Source organism: Physeter macrocephalus, chromosome 11 (assembly GCF_002837175.3).
Source record: "Physeter macrocephalus isolate SW-GA chromosome 11, ASM283717v5, whole genome shotgun sequence".
Classification (NCBI taxonomy): domain Eukaryota; kingdom Metazoa; phylum Chordata; class Mammalia; order Artiodactyla; family Physeteridae; genus Physeter; species Physeter macrocephalus.
The window spans coordinates 157,144,748-157,163,843 of NC_041224.1; the positions used below are offsets into that span (position 1 = coordinate 157,144,748).

Below are 19,096 nucleotides of genomic sequence, written 5' to 3' on the forward strand. Positions count from 1 at the left end.
CGGCCATGGCTCACGGGCCCAGCCGCTCTGCGGCATGTGGGATCCTCCCGGACCGGGGCACGAACCCGTGTCCCCTGCATTGGCAGGCGGACTCTCAACCACTACGCCACCAGGGAAGCCCTATTTTGTGAGATTTATTCCTAGGTATTTGAAGTTTCTTTACTCTACAGTAAATTACATATATATATTTAACTTCTTTGCTAGTATACATGAATGCAATGGAATTTTGCATATTGACCTATATCCAACAATCTGGACAATTTTATTAATTTCAATAAATTATCTATAGATTCTTTTGGATTTCCATGTACACAATCATCATCTGCAAACAACAGACTGAATAGGATTCCTTTATAATCCTCATATATTTTATTTTTCTTGCCTGACTGTTCTAGCTAGACTATCCAGTAAAATGATGAAAAGCAAGTGGTGACAGTGGACAACCTTGTCCTATTCCTAATCTCAAAAGGAAAACTTTAAAAAAAAAAAAAAAAAGGAAAACTTTTAAATTTCCCCATTAAGTTCGATGCTGCTTGTAGGGATTTTGTAGATATGCTTTATCTAATTAAGAAAGTTTCCTTTTATTCCTCGTTTGCTAAGAGTTTTGAATCATAAGTAGAGGCTGAATTTTATCACTTTTTTCTGCTTCTACTAAACTGATAATTTTTATCCTCTACTGTATTAAAATGGTGATTATACAGCTGACTTTTTTTAAAAAAATGTTAAAGCAACTTTGCATTCCTGGAAAAACCCAACTTCATCATATATATTGCTGGATTCAGTCTGTTAATCTTTTGCTGATGACTTTTTGCATCTATGTTAATGAGGGAGATTAAACTGCAATTTTCTTTTCATCTGGGATCATTTTGATTCTGCCTAAAGAATTTAGTTACCTGTAGGTGATAAATCCTGTTTTTGATTGCCTGAAAATATCTTTATTTCACCTTCATTCTTTTTTTTTTTTTTTTTTTTTTTTGTGGTATGCGGGCCTTCCTCTATTGTGGCCTCTCCCGTTGCGGAGCACAGGCTTCGGACGCGCAGGCCCAGCGGCCATGGCTCACGGGTCCAGCCGCTCTGCGGCATGTGGGATCTTCCCGGACCAGGGCGCGAACCCGGTTCCCCTGCATCGGCAGGCGGACGCGCAACCACTGCGCCACCAGGGAAGCCCCTCACCTTCATTCTTGAAGACTATTTTCACTGAAAAAAATTCTATATTGGTAGTTATTTTCTTTCAGTATTCTAAAGATAATCTAGCTTTCACTGCTCTGTGCATAAGTCAGCTTTCAGTCTAATTACTATTCCTTTGAAGGCAACCTGTAATTTTTTTCTGGCTACTTTTAATATTTTGTCTTTGCTTTGGTTTTATAGCAGTTTTAATTTAATGTGTACCTACTGTGGATTATATCCCCCTACCCGGGGTGTACAGGGCTTTGTGAATCTGTAGATTCCATTAGTTTTGGAAAATTCATAGGTATTATCTCGTCAAACATTGCTTCTGTCCATTCTTGCTCTCCTTATCTTCTAGGACTCCAATTATACAAATGTTAGACCTTTTTACCATATCCTCTATGTCTCATCTCTTTCCTGAATTTTCCATTGTTGTATTTTTACATATTTTCTTCTGACCTTTCTTCCAGTCCACTGTTCTCTCTTCAGGTCTAATAACTTGTTGTTAAACCTATCAACAGAATTCTTCATTTTCATCTGTATTTTTCAGTTACAGAATTGCTATTTGGTTCTATTTTTATAAATTTCAATTCTCTGCCAAATTTCTCAACTTTCTCTTTTACCTCCTTGAACATAATAAATATAATTTTTAATTGAAGTATAGTTGACTTACAATATAATTATTTTTAAGTCTGTATCTGGTAACTCCAAAATCTGATGCTCCTATGGATCCATTTTTACTGTCGTTTCTTTTTTGTTCATATTGTGTCTTTTTCATGCATTTGGTCATTTTTGATACATGCCAGAAATTGTTCTTGTAAAACTGTTTCTCAAAATAATTTGAAGACTACAGTGACCCTTCAGAAAAGATTTGCCTTTGCTTCTTCCACATACCTGGGGACACTAGTACCCTGGGGTTAACTTAATCCAATTTCATGAACTCAGATGTTTCTGAAGCTGAGCTGTAGTCTTTGCAATGGTCTGCTTCTAACTTACCCTTACTTCTAGAACATGGCCTTTCATGGTCCTAACCCAGAGAAAAGGGGGTTAACCAGGGTTCCCCCTACTTGATTAACCCCTGTTGCTTTAGTTCAGAGAAGCACTTCCACAGTCTTGCCATTCAGCCTCCCCACTTAGGAGTTCAGCATATCCTCTCAGAGGAGAAAGGAACCCCAAATTGGACTCTCATCCTTGGACCTCTATCTTTATACTTCTGCCCTCACATGGATCATAGCCTAATAATTATTCATTATCTGACTAGCTGACTAGCTTTCCAGGATCTTCAAGCAGATGTTTATATTTTGACAATTATTTCCTAATTGTCCCCAGTGGGAAAAATAATCCCAATTACCTAGTCTACCATTACTCAAAACAGAAACCTGCATTGCCTCTACCCTTTTCAGTTTTAAGATACCTTAGTGAATAAAATGGAAACAAAATAGAATTTTTACAAGTCTGTCTTTTTTCTGTCACTGGCTAACAGTATCAGCCTCTGTAAGCAGTGGATCACAATGAAGACTTCGATAAGGTTGAATTTTTAGACAGAAATGAAAATTAGCACAAGAATAAAGGAAGTCAGTAGTGGATTTAAAGAGTAACATAATAAAATAAGCTATAAGGATATACTGTACAACACGGGGAACATAGCAAATATTTTATAGTAACTATAAACGGAGTATAACATTTTAAAATTGTGAATCACTATATTGTACACCTGTAATTTATATATTATACATCAACTATACTTCAATTTTAAAAAGAATTGTATGAAAATAATCCCTAAGGAGATTTACAAACTGTATTTCATAGAAACTTCATCTGAGATTAAAAAAACCCAGAAGAGGTCAGTTCCTGAGGAGCAGAAAGGCAAAAAGAGATACATAGAATGGCTCCAACTTACAATATAAACACAGTGAAGAATCTCATGACATGCTTGTGTGTATTTTTTCTGTATAGGTAATATATGCACATTATTCAAAATTCAAAAAGCATAAAAGTATACAGTGAAAACTTCCTCCCATCTTAGTCCCTACCTCCAATGTTACTAGGTTTTGTATAGTCTTCCAGAGATAGTTTGCATTTAAAAAGTGTGTATGTGTGTATAAAAAGAATATATATATACTTTTTCACACAAATAGTGGACATACTAGACATGCTAGCATACACGTTGTTTTTTCTACTTAACATCTCAGAGACCTTTCCATAACTATATATAAAAAACTTCCTCATTCTTTTCCACAGCTGATTAATATTTCAATGGCTGGATATTCCATAATTTATTTAACCACATCCCTATTGACATTTATGTCCTTTCTAATCTTTTACCATTACAAGCAATGCTATAATAACCTTGTGTCCGTGTCATTAAATAGGTGTGTGATCTATAGGATAAACTCCTGGAAAAAAATGGATCAATGAGGACATATATTGTGATTTTGAAAGATATTGACAAATTGCCCTCCATAGCATTTGCATCAATTTCCACACCCATCAGCAATACATGAAAGTTTTTGTTTCTGCATACCATTACCAACATAGTGAGATATTGAACTACCCAAGCGTAGTTACGATTTTCACTTCCCTTATTGTGAGTTAGGTTGAGCATCTTTCATATGTGAAGAGCCACTTCTCATAGCATCTTAACAACTTAATGTATGCAGGGAAGAAAAGTGAAAAGAGATATTGTTTTTGATTTTTAAGGTTAAAGATATTCGCTAAACTATGTAAGAACTACTGGTAAAACAACTTGTAATTGGAGTCAGAGAGGCAGGAAGTAAGAAAAGGAGAAAGAAATATATGTTTATTTCCAGAAGTTTAAAGTGTGGAAGATGCAGTCCCGTTTTAAAGAGAGAGAAAACAGGGCTTCCCTGGTGGCGCAGTGGTTGAGAGTCCTCCTGCCAATGCAGGGGATGCAGGTTTGGGCCCTGCTTCGGGAGGATCCCACATGCCGCAGAGCAACTAGTCCCGAGCTTCACAGCTGCTGGGCCTGCGCTCTAGTGCCAGTGAGCCACAACTACTGAGCCCGCGCGCATAGAGCCCGTGCCCCGCAACAAGAGAAGCCACCGCAATGAGAAGCCGGCTCACCGCAACAAAGAGTAGCCCACGCTCACCGCAACTAGAGAAAGCCCGCACGCAGCAACGAAGACCCAACGCAGCCAATAAATAAATAAATTAATTTTTTTAAAAAAACAAAAAAAACAGAAGCCCAAAAAACCACTGGGGCTTTTTGGCATAGACTTCCACTCTTTTGCTCCACCTAATATAGTAACCACCAATTTTTAAATTTTAATTGAAATCGAAATAGCCACAGATAAGCAACATTTCCATCACTGCAGAAAGACTTATTGCACGGCTCTAAGTCCTACATAAGAATAATGAACAAGTTCACCTGACCTGTTTTCAGTCCTTGACGTCTACATGCATTGATAGCTCTCAGGGTCATATATACCAGACCAAGTTCTGCTCACTTCAAGGTCATAACAGACTTTGCCCTTTATTTTCCCCAAAGCTCCCTAAACTTAAAAAACAAACAAACAAACAAAAAAAAGACGAAAGAAAGAAAAGCCCTGTTCTTAAGTGATGTAACATATGCCTCAGAGAGTTTCACTATATAAAGAGTGATCTCTCTCTCCTCTTGGGAGCTGAAGGACCCAGGTGCCCCCAAATAAAAGACTATTAAAAACAATTACAGTTCATAAAACAACAAGAACACTATGACCAATGGAGAGCTTAGTTCAGAAGAACATCAACATTTTTCATACTTTATAACCAAAAACCACAGCTGACAAACACGAAGACCCTCAAAAGGTATTCTTTGCCTAGAATACTTTTAAAAAACAAGTCATGGTTATTCTGGATAATTATAAATTCTTGCTTTGAAGGAACAAGACGCATTGAAAAAAATCAAAACCCTTAATTCAATAAGAACTGAATGTCCAATCTCATTTCTTATTGCTGAGAGAATGACAGAAAACTCTTTTGTCGTTATTGTTGTTTTTGGCCACGTGGCATGTGCGATCTTAGTTCCCCAACCAGGGATCGAACCTGCTCCCCTGGCAGTAGAAGCATGGAGTCTTCAACCACTGGACCACCAGGGAAGTCCCCTGAAACCTCTTTTGATTTCATTCTTAGGCCTCTATTGCTTACTCATTGGATCATTTTCCAGAGGAAGGTGGCAGAAAGATCCAATCAAACAAACTGCTAGTTCTAAGCAATGTTTTGAGTTTACTCCCAAGCCTATACAACTCTGAGTTAAGCCAAATGCATGCTTTGCACACCACTTTGGAAACCCAGCTGAACTCTAACTCAGGGTTTCTCAACAGCTGCACTACTGACATCTGAGCCAGATAATTCTTCATTGTGGGGGCAGTTCTGTGCATTGAAGGATGTTTAGCAGGTTCGCTGGCCTCTACCCACAAGATGTCAGTAACAGTGCTCCCCCTCCTCCCCAACCCAAGTTGTGACAATCAAAATGTCCCTTGGGAGAGGCAAAATCGCTGCTGGTTGAGAACAACTGCTTTAACCTAAAGCGCATTCTTGATATCTCAACCCTAATTCCTCATATTCATTTGATGCTCCTTCAAATCTGTGTTGAGACTTTGTCTCACAATCCAGCAAATATTTACAGAACCTCTAGGACACATCAAGGACTCTAGGAAAGAAACAGACAAGATAGATTCTGTCCCTACCCTTAAGCTGGTTTCTTGGGGGTATGTACATAAAGAATTGTAATAGGGACTTCCCTGGTGGTCCAGTGGTTAGGACTCTGTGCTTCCACTGCAGGGGGCGAGGGTTCAATCCCTGGTCAGGGAACTAGGATACCACATTCTGCACAGCATGGCAAGAATTGCAATAAAAGACACCCAATTATATAAAGTTTTGAACTGTCGATTTTTCTTCCTGGGTACTCTCATCTTACCAAACTAAAAACCCCTAGACAGCAAAGATCATAACCTGCCCTAGAATACCAATAATTGATTAATGGCCAATAAAAATAAAAAATAAACTATTCTGAACTTCATCATAGCAAGGTGACAATTTCACACAGACAGTAAAAACTCCACACCTAACTTGGGCAAATAAGTTAACTTCTCTCAGCTGTAGTTTGTTCTTCTGTAAAACGGGGAGGAAATGACTGTTGACAGGATTAAGTCAGATAATACAAGGAAATCTTTTTCCACATTCTGGCACAGAGTAAGCATTCAATTAATGTAAGCTATCATTACTATTATTTTATTAGCTATTTTATTAGCAACAAATCTTACCTCAAGGGGAAGAGTTTGCTCTGAGCTACGATAACAAACCCCTACATGACATAAAAGAAATCAACACTCACCCTGCTTTCTGAGGGCAAGAGGAGGAAAGTAATCATAAGTATTTCCATCAACATCCTGGGAGGAAAATGTGAATGCAGGAACCAATTACAAGGTTTGGGGGTGGGGGGAGACACACTCAGAGACAAACCCACTATCCTCCAATACATTCCTGGACTATTCTTAAGAACTTTCTGTTTAAAATGCTTGGGTATATTTGCCACAAGGATCTAAAGAGGAAGTAAACAACAACAAAAAATCCTTAATTTATAAATATTAACACATGCAAGGGACAGATGTTTATGAGACTTTCTAAGTGTTCATTTGCTTAATCGTTCAGAAAGTATGCTTAAAATTTCTATTGCTATAATGTTAAAAAACATGCCAGCAATTCTGAATTTACTACAAAGCATAAGAGTTCATAAGAAGGAAAAAAGACAACAATTGTTAGATATTTTAAAGAGAATATAAAGTCACATGAAAAAGCTGGGTGATTCAAAGGTGTGTGTGTGTGTGTGTGTGTGTGTGTGTGTGTGTGTCTGACCCAAGCAGCAGTAGAAAATGGGAGATATTTAGAAGTAAAAGACGGGGAAAGTCACCATACCCTGAGATTCACATCCAGGAACACCTCCTCTGACAGCACGTGGAGTTTCGGTGAGCAAAAACAGACCTTATTCTCATAATGGATAACACCAGTTTAGTGTGTACCGTGGCTTAGGCACCAAGTGCCTCATACATAGTGGTCCATGCAATCCTATAGTGCCCACATTTTATAGATGAGGAAACAAACACAGATTAGTGGCTTGCCCAAGTGAATTAAAGATTCACACTCCAACCCAGGCATCATGGCACCACCTCTACCGCTATGCTTCATGGTGTCTATTTTAATTTCAGAACTGGAAATTTAATTTTTACTTGCTACTTAGTGAGACCAGTACTCTCCCCCTACCTACCCTTCCGTATTTCAAATGAGCATCTTTTTAGTTGCATCCCGTGTGGTGATCGTAAGGAGGCTTGGAAGGTAAAAGTGTAATCGCTGGACACTTTCGCCTTCGGACACTGACAATGAAGTAATCCACACGGAGGAACTAGCGTGGGTAGAAGTAAGACAGTCTCCGGAACAAGAGGAGGGTCCCGGAGAATGAGGGAGGTCGCCAAAGTTCCTATTTCAGCCCCGATCTCCTGCCTTGGCTCTGGCCGCTATGTTCATTCAAAAGACCCCAGAGCCCACCTATTTCCAACTGCGCTTTTCATCTCGCCCACTCTGAGAGGCGGAGAGGATGGATGCGAGGTGAGGTGCGGGGGCCTATGTGCAGGGAGGCTAGAGCAAACGGGATTCTGGGCAGATGAAGGCGAGGCTGCCTATTCGGATGGGGGCAGAGAGGCGCGTGGAAAGGCTGGGACCTGGGACAGAGGTGAGGATCGGGGTGGGGAGCCAGAAGCAGGGGCAGCGAGGCCGGTGGGGTCGGGTCGGCAGCCAAGGAGTGATGGGCAGGCGTGCTGAAGCTGAAGAGGCGCCAGGGTCAGAGATGCCCTGTCAGTACCATGCGGGCTGTTCTGAGAAAGGAAGCGGGGCAGGAACCAGGCATTTCGAAACAGGAGTAGAAAATAATCTCGAGCGAAGACCAGGCCCGAAAGATGGCAGCGGCGGGGGCGGGAGTCGCGGCCCGGGGGAGCCGGGCCCGGGCAGGAGCGAAGGCAGGGGCTCCGCACGCGAAGGGGCTGCCCAGGCCGGTCCGCTCCCCCGGGCAGCGCGGGGCAGAGCGCGGCCGAGCCTCGCACCGAGGTGCGGGGCCCCGAAGCCGGCGGCACCCACCCGCCGGCGCCCGGCCTTGCGTACCTGAGGCGGCCGCCTGGCTCCCCTCCACTCCCGGGCCGTCCCCGACGCCGCGCACCGGCCCTCGGCGGGCTGCGGGGCTCCAGACGCCCGGCCCCTCAGCCGCCCGCCGGTCCGACATCTGCAGCCAGCGTCCGCAGCGCCTCCGCAGCCTGCCGCAAGTGGCTCCGGAAAGAGCCGAAGGCCCAGAGCGCCGGGAAGAGCCGAGCGGAGACCGCGGGCCGGAAGGGGCAGAGCGTCGGCCCCCGAGCGGTCGCGAGAGATCTGGCTACCGGAGGCCTGCGACGCGGGCTCGGGGAGGGTTACTGCGTGCTTATGATCGCAGGTTTTTAAAGTCAGTGCTTGCAAGAACAAGCGAAACCTGGGGAAGATTCTGTGAGACCCGGCCGGAAGTCGTGGTATCCATAGACACGCTATCGGAAATTGGGGTTGCTAGGAGGCCTGGGCGCGTCGGCTAGTCTGCGTCACGGCTGAAGTCCCAGAAGATTACGATTCCGGCCCCGGTGAAGATGAAGACCTGCAGCCTGAGAGACCAAAAATTCAGTCTCTTAATGTGACTGAAGATGTCGATCCAGGCAGCATGGCAGCGGCAGGCCCGGAGCTGCCTGTAGAGACTGACCAAGAGCCACAACCAGAGACGGAAGAAGAGGGCTTCAAAGAGGAGACACCGGCGAGTGCTAAGAATATACACCTACGCCTGAAACCCACCTGGACGTCCGAGGAAGAGGCTCCCCACAAGTCCAAGACAGACCTTTCTAGCGAGATTGAGCTAGGGATTCCCAAAGAGATAAAGTCGAAGACATCCAGACAGATAGAAGTAGAGCTTTTCAAGGATTTGGAGGTCCCTGTGGACGAAAAGCTTGGGGAGCCAGAGGAGGAAGCCAAACCAGATGTCGCAGAGGATATACTCAAAGAGGCAGCTAAGGAAACAGATCTAGAGCTACGAAAGGAAACCGAGTCTGAGGTTCCAGGGGCCACAATCAGTGAGACAAAATTAGAGTTACTAGAGGGGACCAAACCAGAGGTTTGGGAGGAGTCAGTTAGAGAGCAACATGGAAAGACGGGCCTGGAACCTACAGAACAGACCAAACCGGAATTTCCAAGTGAGAAACCAAGAAGATCAGTTGAAGAGGCAGATCTGCAGCCACCAAAGATGACCACACCAGAGATTCCAGAGGAGACACAAAGTAAGTCACCTGAGGAGAAAAGGACAGAGCCACCTGAGCAGGCCATACCAGAGTTTCCAGAAGAGAAACCAAGTATGTCTACTGAGGAAACACAAAGGAAGTCAACTGAAGAGAAAATTCCAGAGCCACTAGAAGAGATCGAATCAGAGTTTTCTGAGGAAAAATCAAGAAAACCAATTGAGGAAACAGTTCTAGAGCCATCAGGAAAGACCAAACCAGAAGTTCAAGAGGAGACACAAAGAAAGCCAACTGCAGAGAAAGTTCTAGAGCCACCAGAGGACACCAAACCCCCAGATCAAAAAGATAAGCAGAAAAAATCAACTGAGGAGACAGGTCTAGCACCATCACAGAAGTCCAGATCAGAGGAGACACTAAGAGAGTCAACTGAGGAGAAGGTTGCAGAGCCACCAGAACAGACTAAACCAGAGTTTCCAAAGAAAGAACCTAGAAAGTCAACTGAAGAAACAGGTCAGGTGCCACCACAGAAGATCATACCCGAGGTGCAAGAGAAGACACAAACAGAGCCAACTAAGAAGATAGATTCAGAGTTACCATATAAAGCCAAACCACTACTTAGAAGAGGGACACATGTAGAATTTGCCAAGGAAGATAGGCCAGAACCAATCAGACTTAAGCATTCTGTAGACAGGGATGAGCCAGAGTACTCTGACTATCAAACAAGAAAGTTGTTAGTAAAAGAAACGAAAGGCATTTCAAAAGACTCTGTGTTAGAGTCTCTTCCAATAAGTGAAGTAGACTCAGTGAATACAGATTATGAGTTTTCTAAAGAACTCCAAAATCTGTTTCAGCTTTCTGATACCAATTATGAATTCTACTCATATTTCTCTGAGTCTCAGAGGGATTTAGAAGAGTCCTCTAATGAAAAGAAAGATCTGTCCCCAGAGTCAATGACACTGGTACCTAAAGATAAAGAAACACAGCCAAAAAAAAGTACTGACCTACAATTTGAGTATCTTGAATGGAGCCCAGAGAAAGTTGCAGAGTGGATTTGCCAGCTAGGCTTCCCTCAGTATAAGGTATAGAAAAATAACATTTTTTGAAATCGTATACTCTCATTCCTCTACCTCTTATTCCTCTATCCTTACCTGAGCTTTTGCATCTTCACTAGAAGGAGTGTAGAAGAGGCATGGACTATGGTAGAGGTAACTTGGATTTTAATTTTGGCCTTTCCACTGATACACACATATTTGTATATTGGGAGAGGAAGGAAAGGTCACATTTGTTTGTTTTTCCCATTCATCACAGTGATTATACTTCTCTGCAATCCTTGAATAAAGACTAAGAAATTTATGTAGGTTTCTTTTAATAGAAATCTGTATTTCTAAAAAGATTTCATCCAAGGTAGACTTTTTGGTACTTTGTTAGGTTGTTTTAGTAGCAACTCCCTTAACTTGAACTTGTACTATTAATCTTAGTGCCTGCCCCAAACGTGTTATATGTATCATGATCACCTAACAGTACTAATTTATATAGCCAATTAACCAAGGATAGTTTTCTTTTTTAAATAGGGTGAATCCTATTATTTCACTGCCAACTATGTTCCACAAACAAAACAAGATCTAAAATCTTTGGTACCACTGTAGTTAAAAATGTAGTTGAGGCAAGAAAGAAGCACAGGTTGTATCATGCCAAAAAAAACCCATTAATCAGCAGTATGAAATTTATTCAAGAGGTTAGATGGAAAATATGTGGGATTATTAAATTAAAATTTTTTCTCAGTACAGAGCTAGAGACAAACATGATTTATTTATTCCTCCTCCCTTCCCTCCCTCTTTCCTTCCTTCCCACCTCCTTTTCTCTTTCTTGCTTTTTTTCTTCCTGTATTTGCCATACATATTTTGAGTGATGTTCTCATTGTACTGACAGGAGTGTTTTACCACAAACTTCATCAGTGGCCGAAAACTCATCCACATAAACTGCTCAAACCTCCCTCAGATGGGTATAACAGATTTCGAGGACATGAAGGTAAGTTGTGTATAGTTTCCCACGAGAGCACTGAAACAGTGCTACCATCTCAAACCATCCTCCTTTTATTCCAACCTGGCCTCCAATTTCTCCCAACAGTGTTATCATACTCCTAGTTCCTCAGGCTCAGAGTGGTTGCTTCCTCTCTTTCCTTTGATCCCCACAAAGATCCCAAGAACTATCAGTTCCTCCTATAGCATCTGGTTTTCTCCATTCCCACTTGTTCAGACCTTTATCAGACTTTTACTAGAATGTACTTAGAATGTTCCAGTAGCCTGCTTTTAGCCTCTATCTGTAGGCCCTTTGGATTCAAGGACCCTGCTTTTAGACTCTCACCTTCCAACTATTTATACAGCGTACTACTCAAAGCTTCTATGGATCCCCTCTACTTACAAGGTAGTCTCAACTCCTCAGCTTAGGATTCAGGGCCCTCCACAAGTTTTCTCCCACCACCGTTCTCTTGCCCGGTACTCTTCTAGGTGAATCTTCTGCTTCAGCCTCATAGGTCCAGCTCACACCCTCACAAACCTGTCTTGTGCATTCCTCCCTCCACATCTTTGCTCAGTTGCCCCCCTCCCCTGCAAGACTAATATGAATCTTAACCATCCCTCAGGACCCAACTCAATTCTCATCTCCCCATGAAGTCTTTCCTCATCTTCCCAGCCCACAGTAACCTGTCCTCCAAAGCTCTCATACATTTTATGTCTCTAACACCTACAGAAATGACTCACCTTTCCCTTTGTTCTTCCTACAGAATACTAAGATTACCAGAGAATGTATAGGTGAGACTGGTGAGGGGTGCAGGAAGAAAGAAACACTAATTTTTTTTCTTTTCTTTTTCATGGAAAGACATTTTAAATATAACAGTGTGTACATGTCAATCCCCAAATCCCAGTCTATCCCTCCCCTCCCTGTTGGTAACCATAAGTTCGTTCTCTAAGTCTATGAGTCTGTTTCTGTTTTGTAAATAAGTTCATTGTATCTTTTTTTTAGATTCCACATGTAAGCGATATCATATGATATTTGTCTTTCTCTGTCTGACTTACTTCACTTAGTATCATAATCTCCAGTTCCATCCATGTTGCTGCAGATGGCATTATTTCATTCTTTTTAATGGCTGAGTAATATTCTTTTATATGTACCACATCTTTATCTGTTCATCTGTTGATGGACGTTTAGGTTGTCTCCATGTCTTGGCTATTGTAAACAGTGCTGCAATGAACACTGGGGTGCATGTATCCTTTTGAACCATGTTTTTCTCTGGATATATGCCCAAGAGTGGTATTGCTGAGTCATATAGTAGCTCTACTTTTAGTTTTTTAAGGAACCACCACACTGTTCTCCACAGTGGCTGTATCAATTTACATTCCCACCAACAGTGTAGGAGGGTTCCCTTTTCTCCACACCCTCGCTAGCATTTATTGTTTGCAGATTTTTTGAAGATGGCCATTCTGGCGGGTGTGGGGTGATACCTCATTGCAGTTTTGATTTGCATTTCTCTAATGATTAGTGATGTTGAGCATCCTTTCATGTGTTTGTTGGCAATCTGTATATCTTCTTTGGAGAAATGTCTCTTTAGGTCTTCTGCCCATTTTTTGATTGGGTTATTTGTTTTTTTGATATTGAGCTACATGAGCTGTTTGTAAATTTTGGAGACTAATCCTTTGTCAGTCACATCATTTGCAACTATTTTCTCTCATTCTGTGGGTTGTCTTTTCGTTTTGTTTATGGTTTCTTTTGAGTTTAATTAGGTCCCATTTGTTTTCTATTACTCTGGGATATGGATCAAAAAAGATATTGTTGCGATTTATGTCAAAGCATGTTCTGCCTATGTTTTCCTCTGTTTTATAATAACCAGTCTTACATTTAGGTCTTTAATCCATTTTGACTTTATTTTTGTGTATGGTGTTAAAGAATGTTCTGATTTCATTTTTTTTACGTGTAGCTATCCAGTTTTCCAGCACCATTTATTGAAGAGACTATCTTTCCTCCATTTTATATTCTTGCCTCTTTTGTTGTAGATTAATTGGCCATAGGTGCATGGGTTTATTTCTGGGCTTTCTATCCTGTTCCGTTGATCTGTATTTCTGTTTTTGTGCCAGTACCATACTGTTTTGATGACTATAGTTTTGTAGGATAGTCTGAAGTCAGGAAGCCTGATTCCTCCAGCTCCATTTTTCTTTCTCAAGATTGCTTTGCCTGTTCGGGTCTTTTGTGTCTCCATACAAAGTTTAAGATTTTTTGTTCTAGTTCTGTGAAAGAGAAACACTGATTCTTCTCACCTGGCCAAGGGAGCACTGGAAACCACTATCCTGTCTTTCCCATTTATAGTGATGCACTAGCTTGGTAAAAAGGGGAGAGAAAGTCAATCTTATTTATTCTAGGGACAAGCTAGACAAGATAGCACTTGCTTCAGCTTTCTATCTTAGAAAATAATTCACAAAATATTTTAAACTATTCACTCCATCAAGTGAACAAAAGAACTCTGTGATAAATATTTGGAGAAGAATATAGATGAATTGCTTATTCCTTTCATATGCATGATTTTATGTTACAAAGTAGAGCCTTATAAGCTTAATAATATCTCAGGAATTTTATTACACCTGCCTTACTGCAAACTATTTAAATAGCACAAATTCATAACAACATGTCAGCAATCGTCACTAAACAAAAATATATATTTTTTAAATTTTCAAATGATTTTATTTTTACAGAACAGTTGCAAAGATAGTACAGAGAGTTCCCATATACTCTCTTTTAAAAAAGTATTTATTTATTTTTTGGCTGCATCAGTCTCAGTTGCAGCACGTGGGATCTTTCATTGTGGCACGTGGGCTCTGTAGTTGCAGCACTTGGGCTCTCTAGTTGTGGCACATGGGCTTAGTTGCCGAACGGCATGTGGGATCTTAGTTCACTGACCAGGGATCGAACTGGCGTCCCCTGCATTGCAAGACCAATTCTTAACCACTGGACCACCAGGGAAGTCCCCCATATACTCTTAACCCAGCTTACCCTAATGTTAACATCTTATGTAACCATTTATCAGACCATTTATATATTTATCAAAACTAAGAAATTAACACCAGCACAGTACTATTAAACGAACTACAGACTTTATTCAGATTTCTGCAATTTTTCCACTGATGTCCTTTTTTCGTTCCAGGATCCAGTTGGGGATACTATCTTGTATTTAGCTGTCATGTTTCCTTGGTCTCCTCCAATATATGACAATTTCTTGATCTTTATCTTTCATGACCTTGACACTTTGAAGAGTAGTGATCAGGTATTTTGTAGATTTCCCTCAGTTTGATTTTGTCTCATGTTTCCCATGAGATTATGCTTTGGGGGGAGACTATCACAGAGATGAGGAGCCCTTCTCATCTAATCATATCAGGGAGTACATGGTATCAATGTGATTTATTACTAGAGATGTTAACTTTGATCATTTGGTCAAGGTGGTGCCTGCAGGTTTCTTCACTACAAAGTTACTGTGTTTCCCTTTTCATATTCTATTCATTAGAAGTGAGTTACTGAGTCCAGCCCATACTCAAAGAGAGGGGAATTAAGCTCCACCTCCTGGAGGGAAGAGTATTGAAGAGTTTATGAACATAGAGTAAATACCACAGTAATAGATATTACTGGGGGAGGTATTTTGAGGCTATGCAAATTACCTGTTTCTTCTTAAAGTTTTGCCCACTAATTTTAGCATTCATCAGTGTATCTTGCCTGCATCAGTTATTACTATGTTGTTCTAATGATGATTTTCTATTTCCTCATTCCTTCCATGTTTAATTGGAACTCTGCTTAAGGAACTCTTCTGTTTAATTGTCCCTTCTATCCTATTTGGGAACTCTTTCAGTTTGTCTCCTGTGTCCTTTTGACATGTTCCCGTTATTTTATTTTATATTTTTTTAGCATTTTCTGGCACTACACTTTACTTCAGACTCATTTTCTGTTTTCCTTGCTACAGCCCTAGAAGCAGGCATATCTCCAAGGAGCCCTGGTTGCTTTTATTAGAGAATGGTATTTAGAAACCAAGATGTGGTCACTAGTTGTGCTTTTTGCTACTGAGGTGTTACTGCTTCTAGGCACTCTCAGCAGAAGGATGTAGGAAATATATGTATATATACTAACCCATGTATACACAAATATTTATCTTATTTCTGTAAGCATGTGTTCGTACTGATATCCCTGACTGTAGTCCATCACCACAGGGTTCATACTAGCTTTCATCCTTCCTACTCCCTACCCCGCTTTGCTTCTTTATAACTTCTTTCTCTGACAGTGAGAAACCTGGCTCTGCTTATTTATAAATATGTATCCCTATGAGAAACAAATTTACCAAAAGAGTACAGTATTTGTGTACGGTTCTTTTTGTCATTAGCCTTACACTAACTAGACAAAGCACTGTTTTTCAAAGTTAAAGTTATTTAGGTCAGCTCCTTTCTTCCCAGCCCCCTTCAGTGAGATTATGTCTTAATTTGTAATAAAGTTAGATTCATCTGCCCAGAGTTTATATTCCATCATGGGTTCCCACAACATCATGGCTTTTAAAAATTTTACCTGCAATAAAGTCACTCTTTTTAGTATACAGTTCTGTGGGTTTTGACAAATGCACAGGGTCATGTATCCACCACCACAGAACTGTATAGAACGATTCTATCACCCTAAAACTTCCCGTGTCTCCACTGTAGTCAGCCTATCCCTCCACCTAATCCCTGGCAACCATTAATCTATTTTTCGTCCCTATAGTTTTACCTTTTCCAGAATGTCACACGAATGAAATCAAATAATATGTAGGCCTTGACTCTTGCTTCTTTCCCTTAGCAAAATGCATTTAAGATTAATGCACACTGTTATATGAATCAACAAGCAGATCTTAAGGACATTATACATCTGCTTTAATAATGGTATTTTACCTATCTAAAATGTACTCCTAATGGGCGGTTTTGCATCAGGTTAAGAATTGTCTGTGGTGTGAATTTTCCAGCCTTGTAACTATGTCCAGTAGTTTTAAACAAACAAAAATCCATTCCACATACTCCTTTGACTGTGTTCTAGCAGCAATTTCGCGAACTACATTCTCACCCAGAGGCAGAATATGAATTCAAATAGTAGTGTTGTAACAGACCTGCAATTAAAACTAGACTTTGAGGGCTTCCCTGGTGGCGCAGTGGTTGAGAGTCCGCCTGCCGATGCAGGGGACACGGGTTCGTGCCCCGGTCCGGGAAGATCCCACATGCCGTGGAGCGGCTGGGCCCGTGAGCCATGGCCGCTGAGCCTGCACGTCCGGAGCCTGTGCTCCGCAAGGGGAGAGGCCACAACAGTGAGAGGCCCGCATACCGCAAAAAAAAAACCAAAAAAAAAACTAGACTTTGAAAATGCAATGACAGTTTAGGATATCAAGTGGCATGGTAGTCAATGAATACAAAGTATGTTTTAGAGACACTGAAATTGTGGCAAAAGATATTTTAAAAGAATATACAAGTATAGGCACTAATAAAATAACTGGAACTTTAATGTCTGCTTTTTAGTGTCTGAGATTTCTTTCCAGGCACATAAATTGAATAACTGAGTAATAATTTTTTTCTTAGTTAACTGAGCCCCTTATAAAGTTATTTATTAACCTTCCTAGAGAAAGTCATGGCTCCTAATCTGAACATATTATCTGCTCATATCGTTGGTCAAATTGCTCAGCCAAAAAAAAGAAATGAACCCATCCATGGCTATCTGATGCAAGGGCCTAGAAACATCTTTAAGTGGTACTTTAAAAAAGATAAATCACGTGATGTTTCTCTTAAGAACTGTGTTTTGATAATGCCAGGGTAGGAAGTCTTTCAATGTGTTATTTCGTTATTATTTCCCCATAGAATTAGCTTAAGGGGTTAGCATCCAAGAGGTCTAGGAAACTAAGTAAAACTTACTTGATTTAGTTGTATTTTCAGGTTAATCCCATTAAAAAATTATCCTTGCATTACAGGTAATTTCTCAGCATACCCGGGAGCTACTGGGAATTGAAGAGCCATTATTCACACGCTCCATCAGCCTTCCCTACAGGGACAATATTGGCTTATTTTTAGAGCAAAAATGTCATAGTGGAGTTAAATCTGATTCCTTGACCTTGTCTGAATTTGTGCAAGCAGTGGGATTACAGGATTATGCTCCAGAAATAACCAGCCCTGAAGAGGATGCAGCATTATATTCCATTGAACCATAGGGCAAGCCGTTTCACTTAGCTTGAAAATCAAATTATGTGGGGGAAGAAGTGTGGTATTTCTGCATTTTCTTTTTCTCTTCATTCAGGATCAGAGTTAGAACTACTGGCTCCATTCCTAGTTCTGCCACCGACTCACAGCACCTTCCCTTTATGTGTGTGTCAATTTAGTCCCTTGTTAAAACAAAGATAGCAATATTTCTCTTCCTGGGTAATTGTAAGAATTCCTGATAAATTCTCGTACTTCATCTGGTAGTAGGAACATGTTGGAGAAACAGACTAAAAGTAAAATCACCTGCCAACCCAGATAATCCTCTTCATGAGTGCAGACAAGGAAACAGTTTTATTATTGAATCAGCATAAAATCACTGTGACGCACATTATAGGCAGGCCACTAAAGAGATTGCCAAGACAAGGAAATCTCACCCTTCTATATAGCCAGGCAGATATAATCCATTATTTACATGTTAACTGTCTGTATCCAAAGGAAAAATAAAAGTTCTCATATCTTTGTGACAAACAGGAAGTTACTACCTGGAGCCAAGCACTTAGGCTAAACCTCCAGAGTCAGGGAGACAAAGTGCCATCCTTCTAAATGCTCACATTTCAAAGAGGTGGCCCCAAGGGCCCCCTCCCCCAAAAGACAGTCCTGGGATGTAAAACTGGCAGAAAGTTTATTCACCTTTTTAGAAGATTAGCATACATCTCAAAAACAGAGAAAAAGGATTTATATTACAAGTTTTTAGAAGGAAATGTGTTATGCTGTTGTTGGGAATGTAAATTGATACAGCCACTATGGAGAATAGTATGGAGGTTCCTTAAAAAACTACAAATAGGGCTTCCCTGGTGGCGCAGTGATTGAGAGTCCGCCTGCCGATGCAGGGGACACGGGTTCGTGCCCTGGTCCGGGAGGATCCCACATGCTGCGGAGCGGCTGGGCCCGGGAGCCATGGCCGCTGGGCCTGCGCGTCCGGAGCCTGTGCTCCGCAACGGGAGAGGCCACAGCAGTGAGAGGCCCGCGTACCGCAAAAACAAATAAACAAACAAAAAACTACAAACAGAACTACCGTACAACCCAGCAATTCCACTACTGGGCATATACCCTGAGAAAACCATAATTCAAAAAGAGTTATGTACCGAAATGTTCATTGCAGCTCTATTTACAATAGCCAGGACATGGAAGCAACCTAAGTGTCCATCAACAGATGAAAGGATAAAGAAGATGTGGCACATATATACAATGGAATATTACTCAGCCATAAAAAGAAGCGACATTGAGTTATTTGTAGTGAGGTGGATGGACCTGGAGTCTGTCATACAGAGTGAAGTAAGTCAGAAAGAGAAAAACAAATACTGTATGCTAACACATATATATGGAATCTAAGAAGAAAAA

General features: G+C 41.0%; 2 protein-coding genes across 7 annotated transcripts in view; one reads left to right on the forward strand and one right to left on the reverse strand.

The window, feature by feature from the left end:
* TMED8 (transmembrane p24 trafficking protein family member 8) overlaps positions 1–8,506 on the reverse strand; it is a 27,134-nt gene extending 18,628 nt beyond the window's left edge. The window contains exon 1 of one of the 2 annotated variants that reach the window (XM_007106987.4): positions 8,320–8,506. In XM_007106987.4, the coding sequence (XP_007107049.2) occupies positions 8,320–8,437 (118 nt within the window). In that variant the 5' untranslated portion in view covers positions 8,438–8,506. The remainder of the gene's footprint in view (positions 1–8,319) is intronic. The other variant, XM_028496231.2, reaches the window with a different exon arrangement.
* A 32-nt stretch (positions 8,507–8,538) lies between these two features.
* SAMD15 (sterile alpha motif domain containing 15) overlaps positions 8,539–19,096 on the forward strand; it is a 64,522-nt gene continuing 53,964 nt past the window's right edge. The window contains exons 1-3 of one of the 5 annotated variants that reach the window (XM_024115416.3): positions 8,542–10,540; positions 11,391–11,489; positions 17,470–19,068. In XM_024115416.3, the coding sequence (XP_023971184.1) occupies positions 8,897–10,540; positions 11,391–11,489; positions 17,470–17,706 (1,980 nt within the window). In that variant the 5' untranslated portion in view covers positions 8,542–8,896 and the 3' untranslated portion in view covers positions 17,707–19,068. Of the gene's footprint in view, positions 10,541–11,390; positions 11,490–17,469; positions 19,069–19,096 lie in introns of those variants that run through there. The other 4 variants (XM_055088648.1, XM_024115428.3, XM_024115424.3 and 1 more) reach the window with 4 other exon arrangements.